Source organism: Pygoscelis adeliae, unplaced genomic scaffold, assembly GCF_000699105.1.
Source record: "Pygoscelis adeliae isolate BGI_AS28 unplaced genomic scaffold, ASM69910v1 Scaffold76, whole genome shotgun sequence".
NCBI lineage: Eukaryota > Metazoa > Chordata > Aves > Sphenisciformes > Spheniscidae > Pygoscelis > Pygoscelis adeliae.
Window position 1 is genome coordinate 889,103 of NW_008825111.1, and position 26,994 is coordinate 916,096.

Below are 26,994 nucleotides of genomic sequence, written 5' to 3' on the forward strand. Positions count from 1 at the left end.
AGTACCGTGTTTTGGACAATCCTAAATACTTAGGGTTTTTCCAGGTCAATATTCAAGATGCTGTGTTGCCAGAGTCTTGTCCATAACCACATGCATCCCAGACTGAAGCTTTGCTGCATATTTTTGGTGTATTGTGGGCTTTGTCTATTGACATTGACTGGGGAGAGTCCTTTAGGAGAGTTCTTCATCTGTTCGGCAAAAAAAACCAAAGCACTGGCCACTTCAACACAGCTTTTTTAACCACATATTCAGTTAAGAATCTTGTCCAAGTTGGTCAGGATACGAGCAAGTATTGATTAGGGCTGAGTCTCCTTCGGCTCTAGCAATATTAGTGGCTGTCTTGCAGACTTACGGAGATTCTTCACACATTTGTTAATTTTTGTCATGTTGTGGAAACCAAAACAACGTGACTTTGGTGGTGCTTCAGCCTTCATTTAACAAAGGACTTTAGGACCATTCTCCAAGTGATCATTCTCTGTAAGGAATACTGCTTGGAGTCACTGACAGCATAATGAGCATTTTCAGGTGGTTCTTTAACACACCTTGAAGAACAGATGTACATTCTCAACCCGTCATCTGTCCACTGTTTTCTCACAGAAACCTTGAAGAAATATGAAATTTTTGGTTGAGAACTGAAGAAAGAGTAAACTCAGTCCTTCCATAGATGATTTGGCAGCTTGCAGAAGAAAGATTTTCTGTGGACATAAAACATATTTCAAAGAAGAAGAGTTACTATTATATTATCCATATTTCCCAACAGCAATGGAATTTATCAACCAGTTGCAGACTTGCTTAGAAACCACAGTATGAAAATACCTTACTTCTAAAGGGATGTGGTTATGTCGTGGCCTTTCTTAATTTAACAGGTCTGCAACCACTGTAACACAGTAGACTCAAGTGTACCCAATGGGACTGAGGTTCTACAATAAGAACTCTTTATAAAATGGGCAGATCCACTTCAGATGGAAGAGAGTACAATCTCTGAACATTTCATAAGGTCTCGGTGTCTACACTCATAAATGTGAAGGTTCTCCTAGATGACCTTTGAATTCAAAGACTACAGGGAGTTCAGCAGTGGAACCTATGGCAAGGAAGGGTAAACGGTATCCCAGGCTGCTTTAGGAGGACTGTTGCCAGCAGGTCGAGGGAGGTCCTTCCCCTCTACTCAGCACTGGTAAGGCCACACCTGGAGTACTGTGTCCAGTTCTGGGCTCCCCAGTATAGAAGAGACATGGAGCTACTGGAGAGAGTCCAGCAAAGGGCCACTGGGATGATTAAGGGACTGGTGCATCTAATATGAGGGGGAAAAAAGGCTGAGAGAGCTGGGACTGTTCAGCCTAGAGAAGAAAAGGCTCGGGGGGGATCTCATCAATGTGTATAAATATCTGAAGGGAGGGAGCATAGAAGGAGAAGCCAGGCACTTTACAGTGGTGCCCAGTGACAGTACCAGAGGCAATGGGCACTAATTGAAACACAGGAGGCTCCATCTGAACATCAGGAAATTTTTTTTTACTGTGAGGGTCACTGAGCACTGGCACAGGTTGTCCAGAGAGGCTGTGGAGTCCCCATCCGCTGGGATAGTCAAAAACCACTTGGATATGGGTATCTGTCTATAGGTGGCCCTGCTTGAGCGTGGGATTTGGACCAGATGTCCTCTAGAGGTCACTTCCAGCCTCAACCATTCTGGGATTCTGGGATTCAGAATCAACATGCTAGCATGCTGAAAAGCCATTTGGAAAACCCAAAAGATGTTCTGTCAAGCCACAGAAGCTTAAATAGTTCCTTAGGAACCATTGTTCTTACGAATTCTGTGACAGGCTCCCACTTGATGCTACAAAGCTAAAATCTAGGATTCCTAGAAGGATCTGAGAGAAGTTTGTGCCTTTTCTCCTTTATGCCCTTATACAATGTGATGTGAATGTTTGACATGGCCACAAAATCAGCGTGAACAGCATGATGCATCTTTAGAAACAGTTATAGAAACTGAAGCAATGTCTTCTATTCTGAAGTGTTACAATTAAGCCAACCCATTAAATTTTTAATCACTTGAATTTGGTAAAGGATGTGTTATAACTAGGTATATCTTTTTCAGATTAGTAGAACATGTGCTAGGACTTCAACTTCCAAATGCTTTACATGGTTGTAATAACTCATTTCGTTGCTATTACATAAAGCTTTTTCTAAAAGATTGTAAGGAAGCATGTTGCCAGTTTAAATAATATGGAAAAGGGTGGTATTTTAAATGGTTCTTTAATCTTTTTAAAGATGAGCAAGTAATGGCCCTCAACAGCATGTGTCGGAGAATTAACTGAAATAGTTGCCATATTTCTCTGTAGGTTTGTAATAGTGCTAAATTATTGTTAATTGTGTAGGAAGTTAGGATAGAACTTCAGTTGCTTCATACAGTGTGCTCTGTTCAATGAAAGGCTTCAAGGAAGACATGAGTTGTTGCCCACGCGTGATTAGGAGAATAGTCCTTAACCATTCATGAACAAAAATTGTTCGATATTATTATCTAGACATGACTGTAATAAGTCCTACTACATAAAATTTTAACATTATTCCAGATGTGTTTATAATTCTAGTTGTGGCTTCAATTTGACTACAGTCTTGACTAAGATACTAGTTAATTCTGGCATTAAGTATTACTTGCATCAGTTCTTGACATAACATTTGCCACATAACATTCGCCACATAACAGACCATAACAAGTTAAAGCTTCCACCAAGGGAACACATCATGTAGTTGTTCTTGCTTTTAAAATGGTGATCATTAATGTTCAAAAACTGAAGGATTTCCAGCTTGTGTAATACTGTTAAGAGTGCTTTTCAAGAATAATAAAATTTTCGCTTTACTTGATATGTGTACAGTTCATGATTTTGACTGCAAGTTTATATTTTCTTGATCGTGTAAAGTATGCAAATGTAAGAAAATCAGTTTGAGGTACTTTGGATACACACTTCTATATGAGAAAAATGATCCACTGAGTAAGTTTGTATGTCCTTCATGTTATGCAATATTCTTTTAACAGTATATGTTATTTTCATATCTTATCCTTTTCACGTTATTTCAAATCTTAGGAGTAAGAAGATGTATCCAAATACACATTTGTCAGGACATATTAAAGCGTATGTACAGGTATTCATAGAATTATCTTAAGCTTCAACCTAGTGATATACTTCTGCACTACTAATTTATGTGACTGCTGTTAGTGTGAATTAAATGTATAAAGTATAGCCTGTTTGTTTCTTTGTTTTGGTTTGGGTTTTTTGTTGCGTGCCTCTTAAAATTATAGGGAGTATAAAGTTCTTGTTCATCACCATAAAGACTTTTAACTTCATGAGGAAACCAAAGCTTCCTTCTCACCACGTAACTGCAGAAATCCTAATACAAACTCAAGAAAAAGTGAAAGGATGCATTTTTTCTATAGGTGGTAATCAGGTATACGTTGTAATTTTTACAACCTCTGAAAATGTAATTTATTAGAGCGATTTAAAATGTATTATGGGAAAAACAAGTCATTTGATTTATTCTATATGTTGACTTTACAGCTGGTCCTGCAACCCACATCACATCCTGTCAGTGAGTCAATTTTTCTGGTAATTCTAGATAGGTGTGTTGAGCATGTTTATACTACTTTTCTTTGTCTTACGGTTTTTAGTTACATATTGGACATATAAAACCATTACTTAGTTCTTTTATTAAAAAAAATTTAATTAGTTCTATTTTGTAATGTGACGTACGTTATTCTCTGAACAGTGAAGTGACATTGCAGGTAAGCAGTTCAAAATTCTAAATGCTAACAAAAGCAGTGCCAGCCTTATTCAAAGCACACAAAATCATAACTAGAGCATCTACTAGACAGAGTTTGCAGAGACTAATTAAAGAAATACTAGAAATAGTCTTTTAATTTTCTTGGAACGTTGTTCCAGCCCTAACAACTTGGAGAGTAAGTGAAATAGCAAAATCATCAAAGGTATATAATAAAGCAATGGGGTGTCTGTGAGAAGCCCTCTGTAGCTTGGAAGATTTGAAGGAGGGGAGAGGAGCAATGATTACAGGGTAAAGACCAATCATATTTTCGTGTTTTATGTCTCTCGTAATGGAAGCTCAAAAAATACTGATGAAATTCGAAAGGTGATAGATTTCAAATGGATAAAACGAGATCATTTCCTTTTTTTGTGTGTGTATGTGTGTACTTTAGCTTGTTGAGCCGAAAATCAAGGGTGAACTTGCCGCCTTACGAAAGAGATGAAGTCTATAGGTTTTTAATAGACGATTGAGGAAGAGCAAGTTCTTTGAAGGTTCTTTCAGTGTGTATATGTATTTCTTACTGAGTTTAACTTTAGCCAGTTGTCCTTCATATAGTCATTGACTGCTTGTGGTGGCATTTGATGTGGAGAGGGGGGTGTTGCTTGAAATGCAGAGGAAGAGAGTTGTAACTTTCATTTGGTTTGTTTTACTAGGGCTCTGGATGCCTCTTACAATCTACTGTTTTAATGTTTCAAATGAAGGCCAGCCAAGGGAAATGGAGGAGAGCAGTTACTGACTTTTAGCTGAGTCTGTGTAAAGGTATAAAAATAAAGGTTAAATCTGAGTAATCAGTTTGTGAGGTCTACTGTTGAGAGAGCTTCTTTAGTCCCAACTGCACTGATATGCTTTCTAAGAGAATGGTATGTTCCTTCTAGCAAAGAAATTGGCAAGGATAAATTGTATGTGCTGTCAACAGTGTAACCAGTGCTTCTAAGGAAATTATTTAAAATAAGGGGATCATGTTCTTTTTAAAAAATAAATAGATAAAAATAAAAAGAGGTATTTTAGTGTGTTTCATTTTGATCCTGGGTAAGCACTGAGATTCCTGAAGGTAACCTCTCATTTTGTCACTGGAAAGTTCCGCATAGCGTGAAGTGCTGTGCTCTAGAGAGGCAGACACAACCTCGTGCCGCGGCTGTAAATCAGGCTTCGTGTAGAAATACGTTGGTTTTACTTTCTTTTTTTTTAAGTGGGACAAGCTTGTAGAAATACCTTGTTTCAGTATTCTAGTAGAATAAATATTATCAGAATTTGAATTTCCACCCTTTTGCGTGTCTGTTGTCATCAGAAAGCAGTGATTTGCAAACAGACCCTTAAAGCATTAGTCGAGAATGTTGCGGAGTCTTGGGCATTGGAGCAATTAGAAAATAGTTACCTTGCGTCCTTCTCTCAAACTAAGCCAAAAAGAAAGGTATAAACCTGAGCCCATCTTTCTCTGAAAGTCTTTGTTGGTTTTCACACTGGAATTGTTTCATTGTAAACCTGTGGGCATAAAAAGTGAGAGAACAGCTTTTCTTGAAACTCCTTGCATTCTGGCAGTTTAAGAGCTCCTACAGAATCTTTGGAGGGAACAGAGATATAGAAGTCAGTTAAAATGGTTTAATAACAGAACTACAAATTCTGTCCACTCTTTGCCCCCCCCACAGTCTGTGGACTGTTAGCACTGAATTTGAGGTGTTGAAGTAAAATAATCACTTAAGGAAATAGAGGGAGGTAATTAATAACTTTTTAATGCAGAAATTCCGATAACTTAAGATTTAATAAAGCAATATGAATATTCTGAGTAGCTTATTTACTTAAATTTCTCTTTTTCTAGAAGTCAGCTTTGCTGTTACCACAGCACCTATAAATTGAATTTTATATCTACAGTTTGGAGCAAGTCTGTGATGAATAATACAATAATTTTTAGGACAGTGATCCTTGCAGCAGAGAAAAAATAGTGGACTAATAAGAAAAAGTGATCCAGGGATATTTTAGAGGCATTTATTAAACTAGCATTCTCACATTAGATTTCTTTTTTTTTCTTTCTTCCCTTTTTTTTTTTTAAGTTGGTCAGTATAGTAACATTGTATTTTCTCTCTTGTATTGTCTGAGGACACTGAACGTAATGCATTTATTTCATGTTTGGCTTTATGACATTCAACTTGGTAAAACACAATGTTCAACTGCGTATAATTTAACAAATATATATGGTGACTAAAATGATTTTTCTTCTTCGGAAATCTTTGTGGTAATAATTTCAGAGTCCATGGGAAGTCTCCCTCTGTCTTAGTGATCCCTTTGTATCGGAATTTTCATTTAAATGATCTTGCATTTTGCTTCTGGCAGGTAACTTGCTTTGAGTTGCTTTAATAGATGTATTTTGGAGTATAAGATTTCTGTATCTTACATAGAGATTTTTAAAAGCCAAAGTCAGTGTGTTGTCTTTGGATCATAATAAATGTAAGTATTATAGTTCTGTCTGACATAGTAACCGTTTTTGAGTCTTATCATACAAGATATGAAGTGGAAGGAAACATATCGCTTCCTTATTATTTTTTTTTCCAAAGATCTAATGAAGATGTAAGAATCAAACAGTTTTTTGCATTACATATGTCTTGTATCAGAGCGGAATCTGTTTTTTTTTCCTTCTGCTTCTCAAACTGCTCTTTGAGTAATGGCAGCTTGTTAAGAAAAGGCTTCCTTCATTTGCGTTGAAATGAATAAATGACCTTTTATTGATTTCTTTGGGAAGTGGACACAATTTAAGTTTATTTGTAAGTAACAAACATGGATTATTTTACTTTTTTTTTTTTTAAATCTGTAGGTTTGTGGCTAACTTACTGGAATATAGTGTTTGTGCATAGGTATACTATACTACAATTCAGTAGTGAAATGAAATTACCTTGATGTTGTGTTTTGGCATTTAAACAACGCATTTCAAGTTATGCTGTTAACTTGAATCTCTAGTCTTAGAGTGCATAAGCATATTATTTCTTAGCACACTTTGAAAATACTGTTTCAAGGTTATCCTGACTGAAGCATGAAGTGATTGCTTATAAAATAGTTAATGAAGTAAGAATATAATAATTTTTTGAAATATTTTTTGAAGTAAAATACCAAGACTCCAGCTGACACAAATCTTTCAGAATCTATTTATTTAGAAGCATAAACTGGAAAGTATGCTGGGAAATAGCAGCGATTGTGAATAGGGAAATAATTTAAGATTAAAAACACAAGTTAAAAATAAGATTGGACTACAGGAGAACAAATTAATGTAATAAATAATGCAGTGTCTCGTGTGTTGGGGTTGTTTTTTTTTTTTAATTTGAGATTACGAATGAAAGGGAGAAGAATTTGAAGTTTAACATCACAAGTTTGTGCCTAGAGTAGCATTTTCTTCGATGCATGCTTGCCTAGCTCTTTTTGTAAGCTTTTATTAATTGAATGATGAAATAGGAATCACTTGCAAGTATCAGTTAAGCAGTATTGATATTTTTAGCTACATGATCACCTTTACTCTGTTGTGGAGTTAATTAGGATGTGTGTATCACACTAGATTCTTCTGTCGTCCTAGCATAAGCTTAAGATGTCTTGATAGGTGGAACATAAATTAACGCTTCAAAATATTAAATAGATTGTATGAACAAGAAATATGCAGGAAAGTGCAAAAAAGGACTGCTATAGATATTGGCCAGTTATTTGTACAGAAATACTTTGCAGCGTTTAATTTACCTTATAAAATTGATTTGATCTATTTGAGTTACACTGGCCATTGCAAAAGCAAATGGTTGGGTTTTAGTTTTGCTTTTGTTTAAGAAAGAGCATGACTGGAGATAGGAAGCTTAGAACAGCAGCACTGAATGGTGGGGGAAGAATTAGGTCTACGTACACACAATTTTTCTTATAAAGTATTTTATTATCTGCTGTGATCACCAGCTTATGCAGCCTGCAGGCATCCCAATAATGCAGAATAATGAATGTGACTTGGACTAAATCTGCTCTTAGATTTCTTTACTGTATAGTCTGTTTGTTTTCTAGTTGATGATAGTCTAGTTTGTTTTCTAGATGATAATAGTCAATGTTTGCCCTGCTCTGCAAATGTTCTACTCCCTCCTATATCACTGGTGCTATTTGTTGCACAGACTGCCTTGCTGTCTTGTTTTGACCATCTAATGCTAGCTGTTTACATACGTAAAAGCTCTCTCTGATGTGGTATTTTTCATTCATTGGTAATTTTTTCCAGAAGTCAGTCAAATGTTTCTATTGACCTTATTCTGCAGGTATCAGGATATATGAAATGAGCTTAAAAGCCAAGTAACCCCTCTTAATATGTGACTGGTTTCTGAATGAAAGTCAAAATACAGAGCAGTTGAAGCAACTGTAAATAACATTAAAATCATAAAACTTGGGACAAGAGGTAGGGCAAGTTCAGGAGGGCCACCTTAAGCTAGGTCCTCAGAACTTGCTTTTTCTACACACCCAGAAATAGTTCTTTCCCATTCTGACACAAATTCTTTCTTACCTGAGTTTATTGGTGATTTTCAGTCTTAGCTGCCACCTCCATTTAATCTTTCAGTCTGATAACCTGCCTGTCTAGTTTCCAGTGAGTGGAGTCTTTTTAAAAAAAAAAACAAAACAGAAACATTGCTTGTTTGCCTTTTCCACAATGAAGTACTCAGTGATTCTGGTCTAATATTAAGCAAAAAGAAGCCAAAGATACACACCCAGAAATACCAGCAGAAAAACTGTGTTTCAGCACCAGTGAAAGAGCAGTATTTCGGATGGGGCTTTGCAGTATCTTGCTTTCAGATAGGCATGGTAGTTGTGATGGTTCTGTGACTACAGCAATTCGTCATCTTTTCAATTAGTCACTTTTTCATTGTGCATTGAGATTTTTAATTGAAAACATTTCTACAAAGCAGAAGACATCTTAGAAAATATATGGAAAATGTACTTTTGAGTAAATATTTAATAAAATTTATATAATTAATTTTATTTTCAGGGAGTAGTTAATTTTCGTATACTTTCCTTTTTATATAAAATAAGTCATTATGCAAACTTATTATTACTTTTAAAGCTTCTTGGTTGAGTTTAAATCAGTTTAAACAAGATGATAAATCTAAATTACGAGAGGGGGTTTTTTAGTGTAAAGTGGTTCATTACAAAACAGCACAGACTATGAACTTGACAAGTTACTGAAAATATGATAGAGTATGTAGGGAAGTCTCAAGTTTTATGGTTTTAGGCTGCCAGCTTATGCACATGTGGGAATTGTAAGGAATTCTTTTTTTCCTTTGTGGGTTCAATATGTATGGTAACTTTTATTTGCTTGAATACTGTTAGAGTAGCAGCAGTGTGTTTAGGCAGAAAATTCAAATCCCTTCCTCTAGATGGAAATACTGGTAACCCTGTGATTTTTCCAGATTAAAACCCAGCAGTTCATGAGTTATGTTTTTCATTTTAAGATGCATCCTGTATAAAATATCTGACTAATTAAATTGTGGATTTCATGCAGTGTTTGATGTTCTGTTGATTCTGAAAAGGACCAGGCAAGCTGACTACTCTTTTTTTGGCAGGATGATAGGGAAGAAAGAGTTGTAATTGCTAGCACAATATGTAACTATATAGTTCATCTCTGATCCTGTGAGGCTTTATGCTGCCTTAAAGGGCCTCTTAAAACTTTCCCTAACCTATAACTCTTCTCAATGCCAGTATCCCCGAATAGGTAATTTTAATCTATTTTTTTCTCACTGCAGTGTAATTTTGGTTTTATTGTCACTTTCCTATCACTGTTATTGTTTAAACTTTCTTTAAAAAGAGTAAAGTCTTCATTTGTTCTGCAAAGCACAAGATTTGTGGTGCTAGTAGTAGTATAGAAGAATGAGAAATTTCAGTTGCAATATATAAGTCCAACTTTCTAGAAAATATATTAACTTAGAGTTGAATATTTGCTGTCATAAAAATGTGATGATTTGATACTAAGTTGTGGACATGATCAGTGTAAAATGCACTGCAAATTTTGGGCCAGGTGATTGTCTTCATATGCTCATATACTTGAAGGTATTTCCTTTGTAGATCTGTCATCAGCAATTACTGATTGACTCTCACCTGTTGTATCCTGCAAATGCATCCGGCATCTTTTGAACAGCTCACAGCTACATTGGGGCTAGACTGTAAAATAAAGTAATTATCATAGCTTTAACAGAATATAGTGCTTTTTTAATCTTAGTAGGAAAAAATGGTGGATACTGTACAAATACATGCTTTAGGCCTGAAGTAGATTATGTAAAATCGTCAGTTAACAGTTATGCAGTGATATCTTTGTGGATTAGATTACAGATAGTACCGTTTTGCATGACTGATAAAGCAAATATTGTACAAAACACAACATTATGTAAGCAATTACTCATGTTGGCTATTCCTTCATGTGTTGTTGTAGTAAATACTAGAGTAGAAAGCTGTAGTCAAGTTGGGCTTGTATTACTAGCTACCACACTTCAAAAGGGGTGATGGTAAGATTTTTCTAAAATTATTTATGCTCCTATATGACTAAGATCCTTTGAAAAGTTATCCTGTAAACATTCTAGGTTGTAGGATAGGACTTTTCTTTGGACTCTTTTAATGCATAAAGCATCTGCTGCATGGGGGGGAAGAAGTGTAAGCATGTTGGGGTAATACTCTGCCTGTAGGATTACATTTGTGAACCACAATCTTTGTATAAACAATGTGCAGTTACTATTGCCATTTTAACATTGACAGAGACCAGTGATTTTTATTTACATTACCACATCTGTATTGCTCAACACTTAAAATATAAAATTGAATTAATTTTCTATAATGTTTCATGGTAGCAGCTGAGGATATTGCTTTGCTCAGTCAGCAACTATGTGGGAGATTTTAGAAAATATATCTTTGGCTTTTCCCTCTTGGCATTAAATTATGATAACTAGGAGAAAAAATGATTGTAATTTATTAATAAATAATGAGAAACTGCAGTATGCACTTGGGAAATTCTTATCTTAAAAGTCTATTGATGATAGCCACCTTTGCCTGCATCCTTCTGGTATTTATTTCCACTTCTGCTTCAGATGGTAAGCACTTGGGAACTGTGATTAGACTTCTGCAAATAATTGATTTTTTTTTTTTTTTTAAATAAACTTGATACAAAATTGTTTTGGCTATAACAGTGTTTTAGGGTTTTTGTCTTTTTTAATGTTTTGGAGGTACGCTTCTTCAATATAATGTGCCAGATTTCGCTTCTCAAGTGTGGATCTGTCTGAGGTGGATCCTGCTGGCTGTGTGCCTCCCACCGTTTCTCAAATGTTCAGACATTTCATTAGCACTGTTTGTATCTACGTTCTGCTACCCTGAGGACATAAGAGAATGACTACAGCAGCTAGTCAGCTCCTTCTCATCAGTCTTCATAGGAAAGCTAGAAAAATACTATTTTTCCATTTTTTGAGACTGTTGGCAAGAAGTAACGAGTAGCTGTTATCAACAGTTCTGCACTGTACTGCCCTGAAATTACTTTGAGGTAGTGTACCACTCTTACAAAAAGACTCCTTGCCCTGCTGTTTCAGAGAGGTGAATGACAATTAAGTTGTCATGGTTAATCCACTGCTTGTGGCTTTTCAGAGACCACATCATAACTTCCTTTCAAAATTAATTTTTAACTTTCAAATTTTTTACTATACTTTTTTTTTCAAAAAAAAAAACCTTCACCAGGAGATAAAATACTTCTTGATGTTGAGTTGTGCTATTTATTTTCCATTTTTTAATTGCCGTAGTAGGACAGGAATGACTTTGAGTGGTAGAAAACTAAATTTGGAAGGGGCAGTGGCTTGTATTGCTTTTTCCAATTAAGATAGTATGTGATGAAAGTGTAATTTACTGGAGCCCAGTCACCTGTAAAGCAGGCCACATCAGCTGCTTTCTGGAGTTAGCTACTAGCAGAAATTTGTCAGCAACAATTTAGAGCTTGATTAAAATTTTTGGGTTGGTTGAATATGAGGTTTTTAACTTCTGTTTTCTGGCTCAGGTGCCCAGTTTGGGGGGAGAGGTCAGGTTCTCAGGAAAAAAAAACCCCAACACTTTTCCTGTCCTTTCAATATCAGATGCTTGCTGACCCTGGGGTTGCTTATACAGATATTCAAAGAAGGGGATTACCTTAACATAACCACAGTTCTTAAATAAGTGCATCTGTAGATCCCATAAGCTACTTTGCTTCTACTGCAGCATCAGGAGTTTTATTGCCTATGTTGTGCACAGTGACTGGCAGTATTTACTGCCAGTCGATTTGCTTTTTTTGTCTCCAAAAGAAATTATGATGATGTGCAAGATCTAACAGGACCCATAGCTGAAATAATTCTGAATTCCTGTGCATATCTGTAGCAGATATTTTCTTTACATCTGACTAATTTCTTAAGTAGGCAGAAGACTCTAGGCTGTTTGTCAAAGCACAACACTTTTTTTTTTAATTGTACTCTGTTTCTTGTGGCTGAAATAGATTGAATTTTCAACATAAAATCTACTGGAAAAAAATTCACCTGGCTTGAGCTATAAGGGTACTTGTTTGCCATTGAAAGTGCTTAATGTGTCTCTAACAGGAGGAAGATAGACTATTGCAGAAGGTATTGGATATTTGTTGCAATGTTGCTTTGACTTAGCAAAACATATAGTGTATGTTGAGCTCCTAAGTTTGTACTTACTGCTTGTTTTACTTAAATTAAGAATATATTGAAATGTTTTGTTCAAGCAGATCCTATTCCCATAACAGAAGGGGGCTTTTTAAAATTTAAAAAAAAAAAAAATTTCAATACTTTTATATCCATGACGCTGTTTATAAATTACCTTCACAGTTTTTTGGAGTGTCAACTTACTTTGAATTGTTAACAAACAAAAACTCCCCTGCATTTCATGATATGAATGGAATGCAAGGGGGGAAAAAAAATGGAAACACCAGACGTTTCAATGGAAACGCCAGACGTTTCTTCTGCTGCAACCTCTTGTTCTGTCCTATCTTCTGCCTGTGTCAAATAGTAATACTACATATTTGCATGGTCCTTAAATTGTTGTTTTGCTAATTTTGTTACTAAAACAGGCAACGACAGAGAGACCTTTTATACAGAAGCTATTTCGACCAATTACTTCAGGAGGACAGTTGCATACTTTGGGAGATCTGCTAAAAGATGTGTGTCCTAGTGCTATCGCCCCTGAAGGTACTGTAGAAATATCTTATTGGACAAAAGTTTATTTTTTCTGTTGATTTACTGTTTGTGGTTGTTTGTTTTTTTAATATGGGGATTTTGGAGGTAGAACTATGTCTCAGTACCAGAGTTTCAGATTTCACTCCTTACTGGCCCTTTAGTGTGCCCGTTATACAACACCTGCAGTGTTTGGAGAGGATAAGATTGAGTCCTTAGGCACTCCTGAAAAATTAATCTCTGGAAGTTTTATTTTAAAATTCATGTACTCCTTTGCCATCACGCTGTTCTTAATAAAAATATTCACATTATTTTCTGTATTTTTAAAAAAATATTCTTAAAGCAACGTCAACAGAAGTTTTATTTTAAGTAACCTTTAATTTTATATTGCATAAACTTTTCATATGTAAAACTCCAAAACTGATAGGAATTGAAGATGTTTTCAGAATACTTTTTTCCCTGTTGAAGCCCAATCTTTAAAAATGACCCAGAAGAGAAAAAGATTGTTATAAGTATGCAATAGTTTATGTATGGTTCCTGAGTAGTATTGTATGACAAGATACCAATTAATTCATGTAGCATTATATCACTTCATACAATAGCATTTGTTGATCAGCACTTATTCAGAAAAATAAGCATTTCTGGATGTTATTTTAGCCTCAAAGATTACAGCTATTGGAAGTCTGATATACTTTTTAGGTGGGATAAATGTAAAAGTTACGTACTCTGCAAATTAAGATCAAAATTATTTAATGTGAAATGTCTTTTCATCTTGTTCTTGCAGTTGTCTTACCAGTACCTGTAAATGGGTAACTCTTTTTTCAGTCAATAAATCACAATTTGTTTTGAGAAATGTCTGATATTCTAGAGAAGACCTTGGCACAGAATTTACTGGTGTAGTATCAGCACCTTTTGACAGTAAAGCACTAAATTTGAAATCAGTGTAAAAATCTGTAAGATGTTGTTGTACACAGAAGTTGTGTAATTCAAAATCAAACAGTTGTCATGGATTTCTTTAAGTATGGTGATCTTACAAATCAACTGAAATCTCAAAGTATTTTTTTACCCCTGTTTAGTACTTGTTAACACATGGAAACAATTTTCAAAAATAACAAAAGGTAAGAAAAATACGGAATGTTGCTAGCCATGTGTCCATTTTTCCTAAAGCTACTATAAATTTTAGAGCGTAATTTTAGGTAATGCTTTCAACTAACTGTCCAAAAGATAAAGCAAGATACAAATAGATACTTGAATGTTAGCACAAGCAAGTTTAACCATCTTTAAGTACTTAAGTGTGAGGATCCTACAGACACTAGTGAAAAGGTACAAAGTGAATTTAAAAAAAAGAGTAAGAAGGATGATGCCTTTTGACTTGGAAGGCAGTCAAGAGCACAAATTAAATGAAAGAAACTCAAAAAGCATTTATGCAAAATTTATTCCAGGATATAATGGATGATTATTTTTATGTGGATTTGCTAAAGCTGCAGATGGGGAATGTGCTAGTTACTGCCTTTATTAAAAGCATGAATGTAATGTAATTTTTTCTGAGTACCAGTGACGTGATGCTTTCCATTAGTAGTTCTTCTTTTCAGATGTCGACAAATTCGCCAACCTGTAATAGCAGAATAGCATAGTGCTATGCCAATTGCTTGCTTCATTTTTGTTAAAGGCTAAAAAAACCCCAAACCCTATATTGTTTACTCAATGGAAGCAAAAAATGGTGATTACTTGGAAGAAAAGAAACTAAAATAGGTACTATCCTTATACTTAGGAGGAGCGATTTGAAATTTGGTGGAAGGGTTTCCTTGTACTGGAATATACTTGTCTGTTCCTGTATAAATCTGCTTAAATTTGGCCTAGTTTTGATCCTTAAGATTCTACTGAGCAACTTGCAGACTTAGAGTTTAATAAATTTGATCCCTCACATGGGTGTGAGCTGTTTAGGATTCAGCAGAATTTCTCCTGTAATGCAGCTTTGTATTGTTGCGTTGTTCAATTGTTCCTCTTATATTCTGAGTGTTCTCCTCCTCTTCTGGTAGGTAACTGAAGGAAAGCTGTCTGAGCTAAATGCAGAAAATAATGTGAACTCTTGAGGAGATATGGGGGTAAACTGATACATAGAGCCAGTGGAGGGGGAGACAGACTGACTGAACGAGTAATTTGGAAGAAAATGACAGATCTGGGAGTCATTAAATGTGATGGGGAGAGCGACTATAAACAATGTGGCAGGATGAAAGAGATTGGGGCAAAAGCCAAAAACTGACATAATAACTGTGAACACCTGGACAGAGTAAGTGGGATAGGAGATAATAAAAGGATGAGGGAGAAAAAGAAGCATATTGCGTGTGAATCATACGCTGAGACTGTGCAAGTCATCCATGAAAGAATGGGAGTGGAAGTCCTGTTGGCGAAGTGATTCGGATGGCCTGGAGACCCGTTTGGAGAAACAAATTGAATCAAAAGTTGAAAAGAAGGGCAGTTTGCACTGGCAGAACAAGAAGGTGCAGGTGGATAGATGGTCAGGTGGAGCTGGAGATAGTCAGATAAGGGACTGGGGGAAACTTGTTCAGGGTTTGCTGTACAAGTAGACTGCACCCCAGACAGGAATATATGGTAGAAAATTAAGCATGCCAATATGGAAAGAAAAAAAGACCTAGGAGATAGATCAGGAAGAAGCAGAACTAGGACAAAATGGAGGGATGATAGAGGAAGGATCAGGCTTATGGAAAATGACCTGAAAGGATGGATGCCCATGACAGCAGTGATTCTTACTGCTGAGGAACGTGCACAGGTAAGGTCAGTGCACTTAAGAGGTGTGGAGAGCAGCACTGGTTTAGGCTTGACTGCTTCAGTTCATCATACTCTGTTCACTGATGATTCAACTTAGCCAATAAGTGAACTTTGATTATTCTCTTGCTTGGCTTAATCCACTCATCTTATTCACTATTCAGATGTAATGCGCACCATAATAAGTGTTCATGCTCTAATACAGCTTTGAGCTATTAAAAAAAAGCCCACTAACTCACCAGGCTGCATAGTGCCACTTTTGAGTTTTGCCTACAGAAATGTTAGCAGCCATAACGAGGACATACATCTCCCTTTTTTCCAGCAAGTGGACTAGACTCCTGAGACTACAGAACCTCAGCACATCTGTGCTGCGGAAGTCTCCATGAAACTCACTCAGTCAACTTGTTTTCTCTCTGATGCTGGTTTACTGAGAGTTTAACAAGCTTCCTCTGTCAATAGATGCTCCATCAGTTCAAAATGCAGAGGAGATTGTAGAGCTGAGTGTTTCTATCCATTTTATGAGCATATGAGAATTTAATTTGCAAGCATTTTTTGGAAACCTGGGAAACTATGCATAAATGTTTTTTCTAAAGTAGTTGTATCCATTTGAAATTGAATACTTGAAATTTAGGAGGTGTCAGAGTTGTAGACTCCCTGTACAATCTTAATTTCCATACACATGTACACTGATCATTATACAGCTTATAATCACTCTCCACCTCTCATCTCCCTTTGTTTTCTGCGAGACTTTTGTCTTCCTGCACAGGCTGGGCATGTTTTAGTGTCAGGGCTGTGTAGTGAAAAATCATTGTCCTGATTGTTGAAATGATGGATGGGGAATGAATGTACATCAGGAAGTATTATAATTTAGGCAGCTGAATACTGCCTTTGGGAATTGAATTCAGTTCTTTCTTCCCCAGGGAGTTCATTCATATGTGATACTAGGCAAACTGAGTGTTACAAACCCATCCATTTTCTAGAGAGGAGCACCAGAAAAATCCAGTGATCAACGTGAGTGTTCTGCGGAACAGCTTGCTTGCTTGTACTTGGAATCAGCGAGAGCTCTGGGGCTTTGGGTGTGCAAACACCAAGCACTCTCTTGAAGTCAAGTTCTAGGCCTCTCGTTACTCTTCTTCTCTCCTACCCTCCAAAAAATTGATGCTTCTGGCCATAATGTCTCTTTGAGTTCAGTGTGTGATCTATAAAATTATGATAATGCAGTCTCTTTCCACAGGAAAAATCTTGATTGAAACAGTTTCTGAAGGAAAAATAGCTTGTGGTCAAGACTGTTTGAATTTCATGGTATTAAAAATTGTCCTCTTTGAACCTTTTTTGGTATCTTCTAATTCTTGTTCTTGTAAACTTACATGTTTTGTCTTAATCTACAATTTATATTTATTCTGGTCAAGGCATTAAAATAATATTGTAACAAAATAGAATACCTTATCAAAGGTATATTAGAAAATGATGGCAAACTCTCCACATCTGGATTTTCAGACTTTATTCAGTGTTATCAAAGTTTAGATCTACTTAATTTTTCTGAAGAAAAAAAAGTAGTATCTCAAAGATGTGCTTAAAGACATAATAGATATTGGTGAAGCAAGTTGTTTTCAACCTTTTTCACTCTTGTTTTTAAAAAGTAATTTAGATATTTTTTCCAAGACTGTTTTTTAAGCCCCCTCTGTAGTGAATTAACGTATTGGTGACATTAGCTGCATCTTTTTGTCAGTGCAATACAATCAATATGAGCTTCTCTCTGTTTTTCTCCATCTGAACTTTTTTTTTTCCTTTTTCCTCTATGGTTTTCTCTTTTCCAATGACTTTTCATTCAGCTGGAAGCTTCATGGTAATTGTGGTGATTGCTTGTCTATGGTGACATCCGTAGCTGAGCTTTGTGCCGTGGGAACACAGAGAATATATGATTTTCAGACTCAGTATTTGTAGCCATATATGTGAGCTGTTCCTGCTGCCAGATACTTAGGGACCACCACAAGAAGAGGGAGGGAAGGGTTTCAAGAACCACCCACAGTGTCTATATGCCTTTGCTTTAGGAAACATGGATATAATTAAGTCTCTCTTTTAACTGTGCTGAGAAAAAATATTTCAATGAAAAAATGTATTTTTATGTATATGTGGATTGAATATATACGTTGATTGACAATTGTTGAAAACACAATTTAAAGAACGTTGTCAGAATTAGAACAGGTTGAATAGTGGCATTAAAACAGCGATAATGAAAAAGGTCTTTGTAAAATATTGTGTCAATATTACTTGGGACTGTTACAGACTGTGGGTAACTGTTTAGATACTGCGTTTTATTTAAATTAGCTTATGAAACTATTTATTCAAGGCTTTTATTGTTTGTTGAAGTGCTCTAAAAAATAAAAACTTGAGCAGTTATTATCCAACCCATACTTCCCTGTCTCTCCTCAAACTGGTCCTTTATTCAATTATGTATATATTATCCTGCTTAATGAATGCTGTACAGTGCTCACCTTTCTGGATTGCTCGATAGTTTCATCTCCTTAAACTATTCATCAGAGGAAAACTGATGGATAAAAGTTACAGGCTTTTTGTCATGGGCATTGTTAGACCAAAGGAAAGAGCAGCTTCTACTTAGTCTATCCTTTAACCCTTCAGACTGCAGGGAGTGTTAGCTTGATCTTTTTTTGTTCTTAATCACCATAGTGGGGTTGTTGCAGAGAGTATAGCAGTTTAGAACCCATTTGTCAAAACGCATGTCAAGCAATTTATACATTACTAGTAATGATCAGGAAGTGTGAAGAAAAGCAGTACTTCGAATTAGAACAAGCACTAAGAAGGCAGTGTAGTTCTTAAAACTTCTGGCAATTACATTAATTATCTTGACTGTAAAGGATACCCTCTTCCTCTAGAACAGCAAGGAGAATGGCTACCTTTATTAGTAGCAAACATCTTTAAGAATAATACAATGTTGAGAGAACCTTTGGAGAACATGCTCTTTTTTCACCTTACAGTACTCCTACTGCAGTACTGTACAGTACTTTCTTCTGGAAGACTAGGTTAGAACCGATCTAATATGACCCTCTCTTAATTTTCTGTCTAAATGAGTATTTAGACAGCAAATGTGTTAAATCAGATACTTTCTTATTAGCCAAGTAGTTTTTCTTTTTTTCCTTGGTGCCTATTTACCTGCTTCACAGGCAGTGGTTGTGGTTATGTGGCAACAGAAATAGTAAGACAAAGTCATCGCAGAAAGTCCATCACCTTGCATTTAATATTGACGCATTTAATTTGTTTCAATTTTTTTTTCTTTGTTCTGATCCTCCTGTGTTGACATGAAGTTTGGGAAGCAGTGAAATCCTACTTGTCATGTTTAATAAATATTAAAATTAATATTCTCAAACACAAACTAATCTAGTAATTACTTCCATTGTATTGCAGCCTTCTGCAGTCCCTCTTTAAGACATGTTATTATTTGTTTTTTAGCTATTGCAATAATAAATTGTAATTTATCAGTTACACAGCAGTTCATAAATGAAAGAAAGACACCTCAGCCTGAAATTTTACTATGGGTAAACCTATGTTGTATATTAGTACATTTTTATTTACTATATTTCCATAATTATTGTTTACTTAAATTTGTCTAAAGGCTGCATACAATTGAAGTTGAATTTGGGAGTTCTGTGGTTGTATAGGTAATACTTAGCTTGCTATTCATGGACTACTATTCCTGATCTCCTAGAGTTATTGGGAATCCTTACTGCAAGATGTGCGATTTCATTTCAGTTTTCAGTCTTTTAAAGTAAAACTTTGCAAATTCTGCAATTTGTGCATATTAAACTGTTTAGTTCTCAGTTGTGATCATATCCTGTTGGAGGGGGCGTGCTTGGTTTTGTTTTTATGTTTGTTTCTCCCTTAAAACTGAGTTCATACTTAAAACTGAGGCAAGCTGTGCATTTAGGTTTCGGGCAATGTTTAATTATTCTGATCTTGATCCCAGCATCATGGAAAAGTGACACTTATTTTTCAGTTCTTTTTTCAACTTGCATCGATCATCTCATTTTCTTTCATGTCAATGGATCTACAGCTGTTTCCTTTCTTTTTCCTGCATCATGTTCCTTCAGTACCTTTATTCTAGTCATACGTAACTCTTGCTGTCCTTTGTTACTCTTTTTAATATCTGCTTTTGCATCCTTTAAAATTGGCTCTTCTTCTTTGGCTAAGCTCACCATAATTTCTATAACTATTTTTGTAGTTTTTCAAACCTTAGCTGATTTCCTAATAGAAATAGATCTAGATCTTCAAGGAAGTAGTCAGTCATTGTCACTTCTGCTTTAGTTCTTTCTTCTTGCTTTCCATCCTTTTGTCCTGTGGTGTTCCATTATCTATACTTCTAATTCAGTTTCCTTGAGTTTTCCAACAATTTTTTTGTACCATTGGATATGAAAATCTAAAATATTTAGATACCTAGGGACCGTGTCTCTCTATCAACATTCTTCCGTTTCCCAGTTTAGATATCTTGGTTTTCAGGTGTTCTCCAAGAAGAAGGACTAATGTCCTGGTTACTCAGGGAGGTCCAGAACAAAGTTGTCCACCGTACACCTTTTCGTTCACCATTTTACACTCCTGAAATTGTACAAAGATCCTTTCCAGCCAACAGTCCAAAGTCCTAGTTTTACTTAACATAGACTGTGCATCATAGCTCATGACAGATGTCTTTTTTATTTTAATATGAAACACCCATTCATGAGGACTCCAGGGTTAGAATCAAATTATTCTGATTATTCATGCTACAGCTTGTAAACTTGTTGTCTGATCTCTTTTCCTATGCTTGTGGATGCTGTTTGCACAGACAAAAGTTGATCCTTTAATTGGACAGTTCTTGTGTGGTAAAGTGGAATTGTCAGCAGTAGTTCCAGTTCCAGAAAATTAGGCAGTCTTTTAAATAACTTGAGAGTTGTTATTATTTGTGGGAAGATTTAGTGTCTTATGGAGGAATAGGCTAAGATGAAGCTTGATATTGCCTGTGGTCTCTTAGACTGCATAGTTATAGTTTCTATGCAGGTAAGGAAGAGAAGATGTTAAGACCATGTTGTTGCCTGCAAATATAGCATAAGGTCACACAGCTGATATGGTAGAACACATTACTTACAGGTATTCTTCCCAAAACTGCTGAATAACAAAATTAATTATCTGTGCCTGAAGGAGATAGCACCATGGCTATTTTTCCCTACTGTGTAATAACCTCTGTCTTACTGAGATTAGGTGGATTAGGCTACCTGCTTACAGCAACAGTGTCGTTTATGACATAAATAAAATTAAGCGTTATCTATCTTGCTGCTAGAGAGGTCATGCTGCATTTCCCCACGGTTTTATGCATCTGATGATAGGTGTTCCTGTTGCCAATTATAAGGGGCTTTTGTTTCCAGAAGTAGTGATATCAGTTCTGAACTTCAGAGTTTATCAAATTTAAAAAAACCCCATGTGAATAATTCACAGCAATTTAAAAAAAAAATTTGTTTCATAGACATTTATGAGGTTCCTGTAAAAGAACATCCTCATATTGTAAACAGTTCATTTAGAAATGGTGACTCATCTTATTAGGAGAAGGGGATGAACACAGTATGATCTTACATAACTACAGAGCACAACTGCAAGAGGAAACAGTGTTGAGTTCAACAGAATGCTTTGAAGAGGCAAAGGGTTAAAATGATAGAAAACAGAGTTGTTCTGGGGGAGGGAAAGACTTCTTTTCTCTTCCACACCAGAAATTTAAGACACTCTGCATAATGCAAAAAAAATTGTATAATGCAGAAGGAAACAGTTTTCTTCCACTGCTATCATGTCTAAACAATTCTGGATACAATTTTAATTTGCCAGTGTTGTTGAAGTCTTCATAAAACTTGTTTTGATTTTTGTCTCATGCTTCCTTGAAGACTCAAATGGTAAACATTTGGACATAATGACGCAAACAGTAGGCTATCAATCAATCCCAGTTTTCACAGCATTGTTATTCATTCAGAAAAGCTGTGTGAACTGACCTCTTTCTACAGCAGTGTCATTAGTTCTTTCAGAAATAAAACAAGGATCAAAAAGACTTCCAGGATTTTTCTCTTAAGACTTGCTGTACTGAATGATTTTGTAAAATTAGGGATCAACTGTTTTCAATTAACTCTCAGCTTTTTTTAATGTATATTGTATGAGAGACTACATATTAATTGTTTTTGTTCTCCCTCAGTTTTCTAAGCATTGACTTCCAGTAAATTAGTCAAACAGAAAATTTAATTTAGATTAGATTTGCCATGTAGGCTCCTAATTTTGATGCAAGTGATAAATAATGCAATAGAAGGAGGTAAATGTATGCAGTGTGAACGTTGTTGGATTGACATGAAATACAACTGGGCTTGCTCTGTCTGAGGTCAGAATTAGCTGGACCTGGGGTTTACCGTGGGAGCTGCACAGCACCATCCCAGTCCTTGCTGCTCCGGTGGTGAGCAAACTTAGGAAGCTTCTGCTCCCCCTGTCTAGCTAGTAAGTCTGACTGCCTGTGCTCTCTGAGGCTGGTCTCCGCTTTTCAGTGCTGTGGAGGTACAGTGTTGAAATACTTTTCCAGGCTGCCTAAATTTAGAAATATGACTAGCCCTGATCAGTTTTAGGCAGTTTAGCCCTACTTTCATCCCACATGGGTATGACAGTATTGTGAAGGATTAGAGGTCTTGTAGCGTGCAGGCGTACTAAAAAGATGATTAAAAGCTCACCGGTGATATGAATTCTAGTCCACTGTCTCCTCTACTGTGAGAGTCATCTTGCAGGTCAGAACTGAGCTTCAGACCACTACTTAAGCGACTCCACCCTCCTTGTGTCCTTGACTCAGTGGTGCTCTCCATATTAGAGGAGGTCATCATGTATGTCTCCTTTCTGGTGCGTCATTATTTGTGCCTGTTATCTGTTCCTAACCAGGCCATCTGCTTGGGTTATCCTTCTGCATCTGCCTTTCATCTGTCTGACTTCCGACTTTTTGATTTTTATTTTTATACCCACACACACCTACCTGCCCCAGTTGCTTTTTTTTTTTTTTTAAGTTGAAGTGGAAGGTTTTTTTTTCTGTGTTAAAATTGCATGCCTTTTGATTTAGTAGTTCTTTTTGATCAAAGGGGTGGAAGTCCAGAGGCTGACTTGAGATTATAGAATTAATAGTCATGACTACAGAATTAATTAATATAGAATTAATTTGTCATGACTACACAGAAAGGTGCAAATAATCTGAGAGTTAATAGTGTGGCAGCTGTGATGTTTATATGGCTTCTTGTTAGCCATTTTCATTTCTAAACAAGCTCTTTGCATAATCAGAGAGGGTTTCCGTGTATGCGGAATGTTCTGGCTTGCTTGCTCTCAAAAGAAAAGAAAAAACACGGTGGGGATCTGGGGCTGGTTGTGATCTTTCTGCATAGAATTTCTCAGGAAACAGCAAGCATGACTTGGTTTTAAGGATTGCTCCAACTTCACCTCAATCAACTATACAAAGAATATCCGTTTGGTAGCTTGTGAGCCCTCTGCCCCTTTCCTAGTGGCAAATGAGATGAAATTGAATAAAGTCCAAATGCCATACTCTGCACGCAGGATGGAGTAGTGTGGGCACAAGTATAAACTGGGAGAGGAGTGGCTGGAGAGCAGCCCTGCAGAAAGGGATCTGGGGGTGCTGGTCAACAGCAGGCTCAATATGGGTCAGCAGTGCCCTGGCAGCCAAGAGGGCGAACCGCATCCTGGGGTGCATCAAACACAGTATAACCAGCCGGTCAAAAGAGGTGATTATCCCGCTGTATTCAGCGTTGGTGGGGCCTCACCTTGAATACTGTGTGCAGTTCTGGGCCCCACAATTTAAGAAGAATGTTAAGGTAGTTGCATGTGTCCAGAGGAGGGCAACAAAGCTAGTGACAGGGCTGGAAGGAATGTCCTGTGAGGAGCAGCTAAGGACTTTGGGTTTGTCTAGTTTGGAGAAAAGGAGGCTGAGGGGCGACCTCATTGCTCTCTACAGCTTCCTGAGGAGGGGAAGTGGAGAGGGATCTCTTCTCCCTGGTATCCAGTGATAGGACACATGGGAATGGCTTAGAGCTGTGCCAGGGGAGGTTTAGACTGGACATTAGGAAGCATTTCTTCACCGAGAAGGTGGTCAAACACTGGAACAGGCTTCCTAGAGAGGTGGTCTCAATGCCCTAAGCCTGTCAGTGTTTAAGAGGCATTTGGACAATGCCCTTAACAACATACTTTAACTTTTGGTCAGCCCTGAAATGGTCAGGCAGTTGGACTAGATGATCATCATAGGTCCCTGCCAACTGAAATATTCTAGTCTAGTCTAGTCTTTCCTCTTCCATCCAGCAACTTGCCTAATATCACAAGAGTAATGTGCTTTTTCTTTGTGACTTAGAAGTGGTTTCTGGACATGCATGTGCATGCACATTCAAAAGAGTAGAATGTAGGAAGACATACAGCAAATAGAGAAATAATCCTGTTTCTCAGACAAGGCTTTGGAAATTTGTTCAGCTTCAGCTAGATTTGTTCTGTCGGCCACCCAATAAGTCTTATTAGTATCAGACTCCAGACTATTCTCTCTAAATTTGTCAGAAGGCCAATGACTTTATTCAGGCACAACGAAGTTTGGGTTTTTTTAGGTCTATTATTAACAGTAGTAGTATGAAGTAGAGAAAGTAAAATCCTCCAGAGAGCAAAATAACTTTTTCAAAATTTAGCTTATTCTGTTTGGAAATCACAAGCCAGCCAGAGAATTCTAAAATTCTCTGCAGAAGAGAAGTGGGATTTTTCATCCTAGAGCAGTCTGCTTCATGGGCTGCAGTAGAGCTGCACGTCCTGGGAGCATCAGCATCCTACCCCCAAATCCCTGATGGAATGCTGTAGATCTGAAAATCTAGGCAGTCAAGAAAAGATTGTGGAAAATTACTAGAAATGGGGCAAGTTTTCTGTCAGTAATCTGCCATGCGTATGAGTTTTAGGAAAACTGCTGGAATCAAAGCATCTTGACAAAATGTTTTGGTTGTGGTGAATTTTCAGTTTTAAAAGGAATATTTTTTGTGTTTTAGGAGACGACCTCAGGTTCTTTATGCACTGTACGGACATTGCAGTGTGTTCCCACAGAATTTATCACTTAGACAAAAGCTGAGTGAAGAGAGACAAAAAGGAAGGAGAAATTAGAGGCACAGAAGGGTGATGTGGCTTGCACCTGGTCACACTGAGGTCAGTAGCAGAGTTAAGAATTGGATTTTTTTGAATCCTGATCTAAATCAGTCTGTCTCACCCCAAGGAGATCAGAGGTCACTCAGTATGACTGAGCCATCAGAAACTTCACAGAAAAAAACCAAAACAAACCTTTCTTCTAGTTTCTCGTATATCCTTGCTCACAGAAACAAGCATGTCAGCAACAGCTAAAGCATACAAAGTATGTAGACCTACAAGATCATTTTTACAGTTAGTTTCATAGAAAATATGGGAATGCTCCAAAATTCTTTTTTTCGGTAGGGGTCATCAGCCTGTTAACGTTCTTATGCTGTATAAACACTGCTGCCTTTAGTGCTGTAACTGGTGCGAGCGTAACTGGAGACTTAGTGGGTCTACCAAAGCTTTCAGGGGACAGCAGTAAACGTCTGTGAAGACTTGCAATGTGAAGTTCTAAACCAGGACACTGCAGTGCACAACCGGATTTAGACATTGTGGTGTCAGTGGTTTTATTTATACTAGTAAACAAAGGAGGGCTAGAACATGTGTTGTTTGTGCTGTATTACTATTAGCAGTTCTCTGGAATAATTTTGGTCTAGGCCAATTAATACTCTCCCAGAAAATTTGAGCAGTGTTCATGGATTAACAGTCTGGGGACTATTCTCAGTAAACAATATGGAGGGGGAGATAATTTAACTGAATAGGCACGAGCTGTTCTCTGGCACTTGCCCTGAGGTCCAGAGAGTGGGTTCTGGTCCATTGTATGAGCTACATCTATACCTTTAAATTAGGTATACGTACTGTATCTTTAGGCGGGGCTGAGTAAAATCATTCCCGTCTTCCTTGCTTCTCTGTTGCAGTCTTGTTCTATTCCGCCTTGATGCGTATAGATATAACCTGATTTTCCCAGGAGATAAACGACTTACAGGGCTAAAAAACAGAGAACCTGCAAAACTAAAGGACCTACAAAAATAATTAGGAGAAAAGTAGCAGCCTTACCAATAATTTAAAGCAGACTAATCCACTAATAAACACTATTTACTGTGTCCTACTCTATTCTCTAAGGATCCAGCAGCACTTGTTAATAGTATTTGTCCCCTTCTTGAAGATCTCATTTTAATCAGAGATTTTGATAACTTCACATTTAGTGGATAAATTGTACTTTCTGTCTTAGCAATTTGGAGAATATTTGTAAGAAAATAGAGGTAAAACTTTTCCTTATGTCAAAGCCAAAGTCTTATGCAGTGGTTTGGCATGTGCACAGAGGTGCTATAGTCACTGAAGATTTGAACGCCTCTTGTGCTCCTTGCCCTTTTTCCTGGTGGTACCATCACCACACTTACAATGGCAAAATGCAGTGGGTGTCTACACCTTGGGAAACTTCACTAAGTCCAGTATCTTAATACAAACTGTTACTCACTGGCAGCTTAAGCAAAGAAGCCAGATGTATGGACCAGATACACAAATAGATGCCATTCTGCCACCAGTGATGTTGGGGATCAGTATCCTCAGATGGAAGGGTGGTTGCAAAGCCAGCTCTCTTTAAAATTGCAAACTAATGCAGCAAAATTAGCTGTAACTCATTTCGGAGCTATGTACTTGCAGTGCTTTGTCCACATAGCTAATGATTCCTAGTAATATTGCTAACTAATTGATGATACTAACTTAGCAAATTCTGCTTGCAAATGCTGTATGTATGTTGTAAGTTTTATGGATCTACTTTTCTGCTGTAAAGTGGAAAAATACTTTCTGAACTCTAAAATAAAAAAAACCCACTCTTAAGTTACTAGTCAAACCCTTTGATAATAAAGATTATACGATAATCTATCAGCTTTGAAGCTAACTCTCTTGATATTTTGGAATGGAAAAATTAAAATGAACTTTTGATGAAAATTCACTTCCAGTCTTAACTCTGAACAGGTAGCTGTTTTGGGGGGTGGGTGTGTGTGTATTTATTTATTTTTTTAAGTTACTGTTCAGTGTAAAGAGTCCTTCAGGT

At 36.8% G+C, this 26,994-nt stretch overlaps 1 protein-coding gene across 3 annotated transcripts in view; it reads left to right on the forward strand.

The window, feature by feature from the left end:
• Nucleotides 1-26,994, forward strand: part of ATG5 (autophagy related 5) — an 86,656-nt gene that overhangs the window by 47,681 nt on the left and 11,981 nt on the right. The window contains exons 6-8 of one of the 3 annotated variants that reach the window (XM_009327925.1): nucleotides 12,896-13,013; nucleotides 14,075-14,116; nucleotides 15,038-15,067. In XM_009327925.1, the coding sequence (XP_009326200.1) occupies nucleotides 12,896-13,013; nucleotides 14,075-14,116; nucleotides 15,038-15,045 (168 nt within the window). In that variant the 3' untranslated portion in view covers nucleotides 15,046-15,067. Of the gene's footprint in view, nucleotides 1-12,895; nucleotides 13,014-14,074; nucleotides 14,117-15,037; nucleotides 15,068-26,994 lie in introns of those variants that run through there. The other 2 variants (XM_009327922.1, XM_009327924.1) reach the window with 2 other exon arrangements.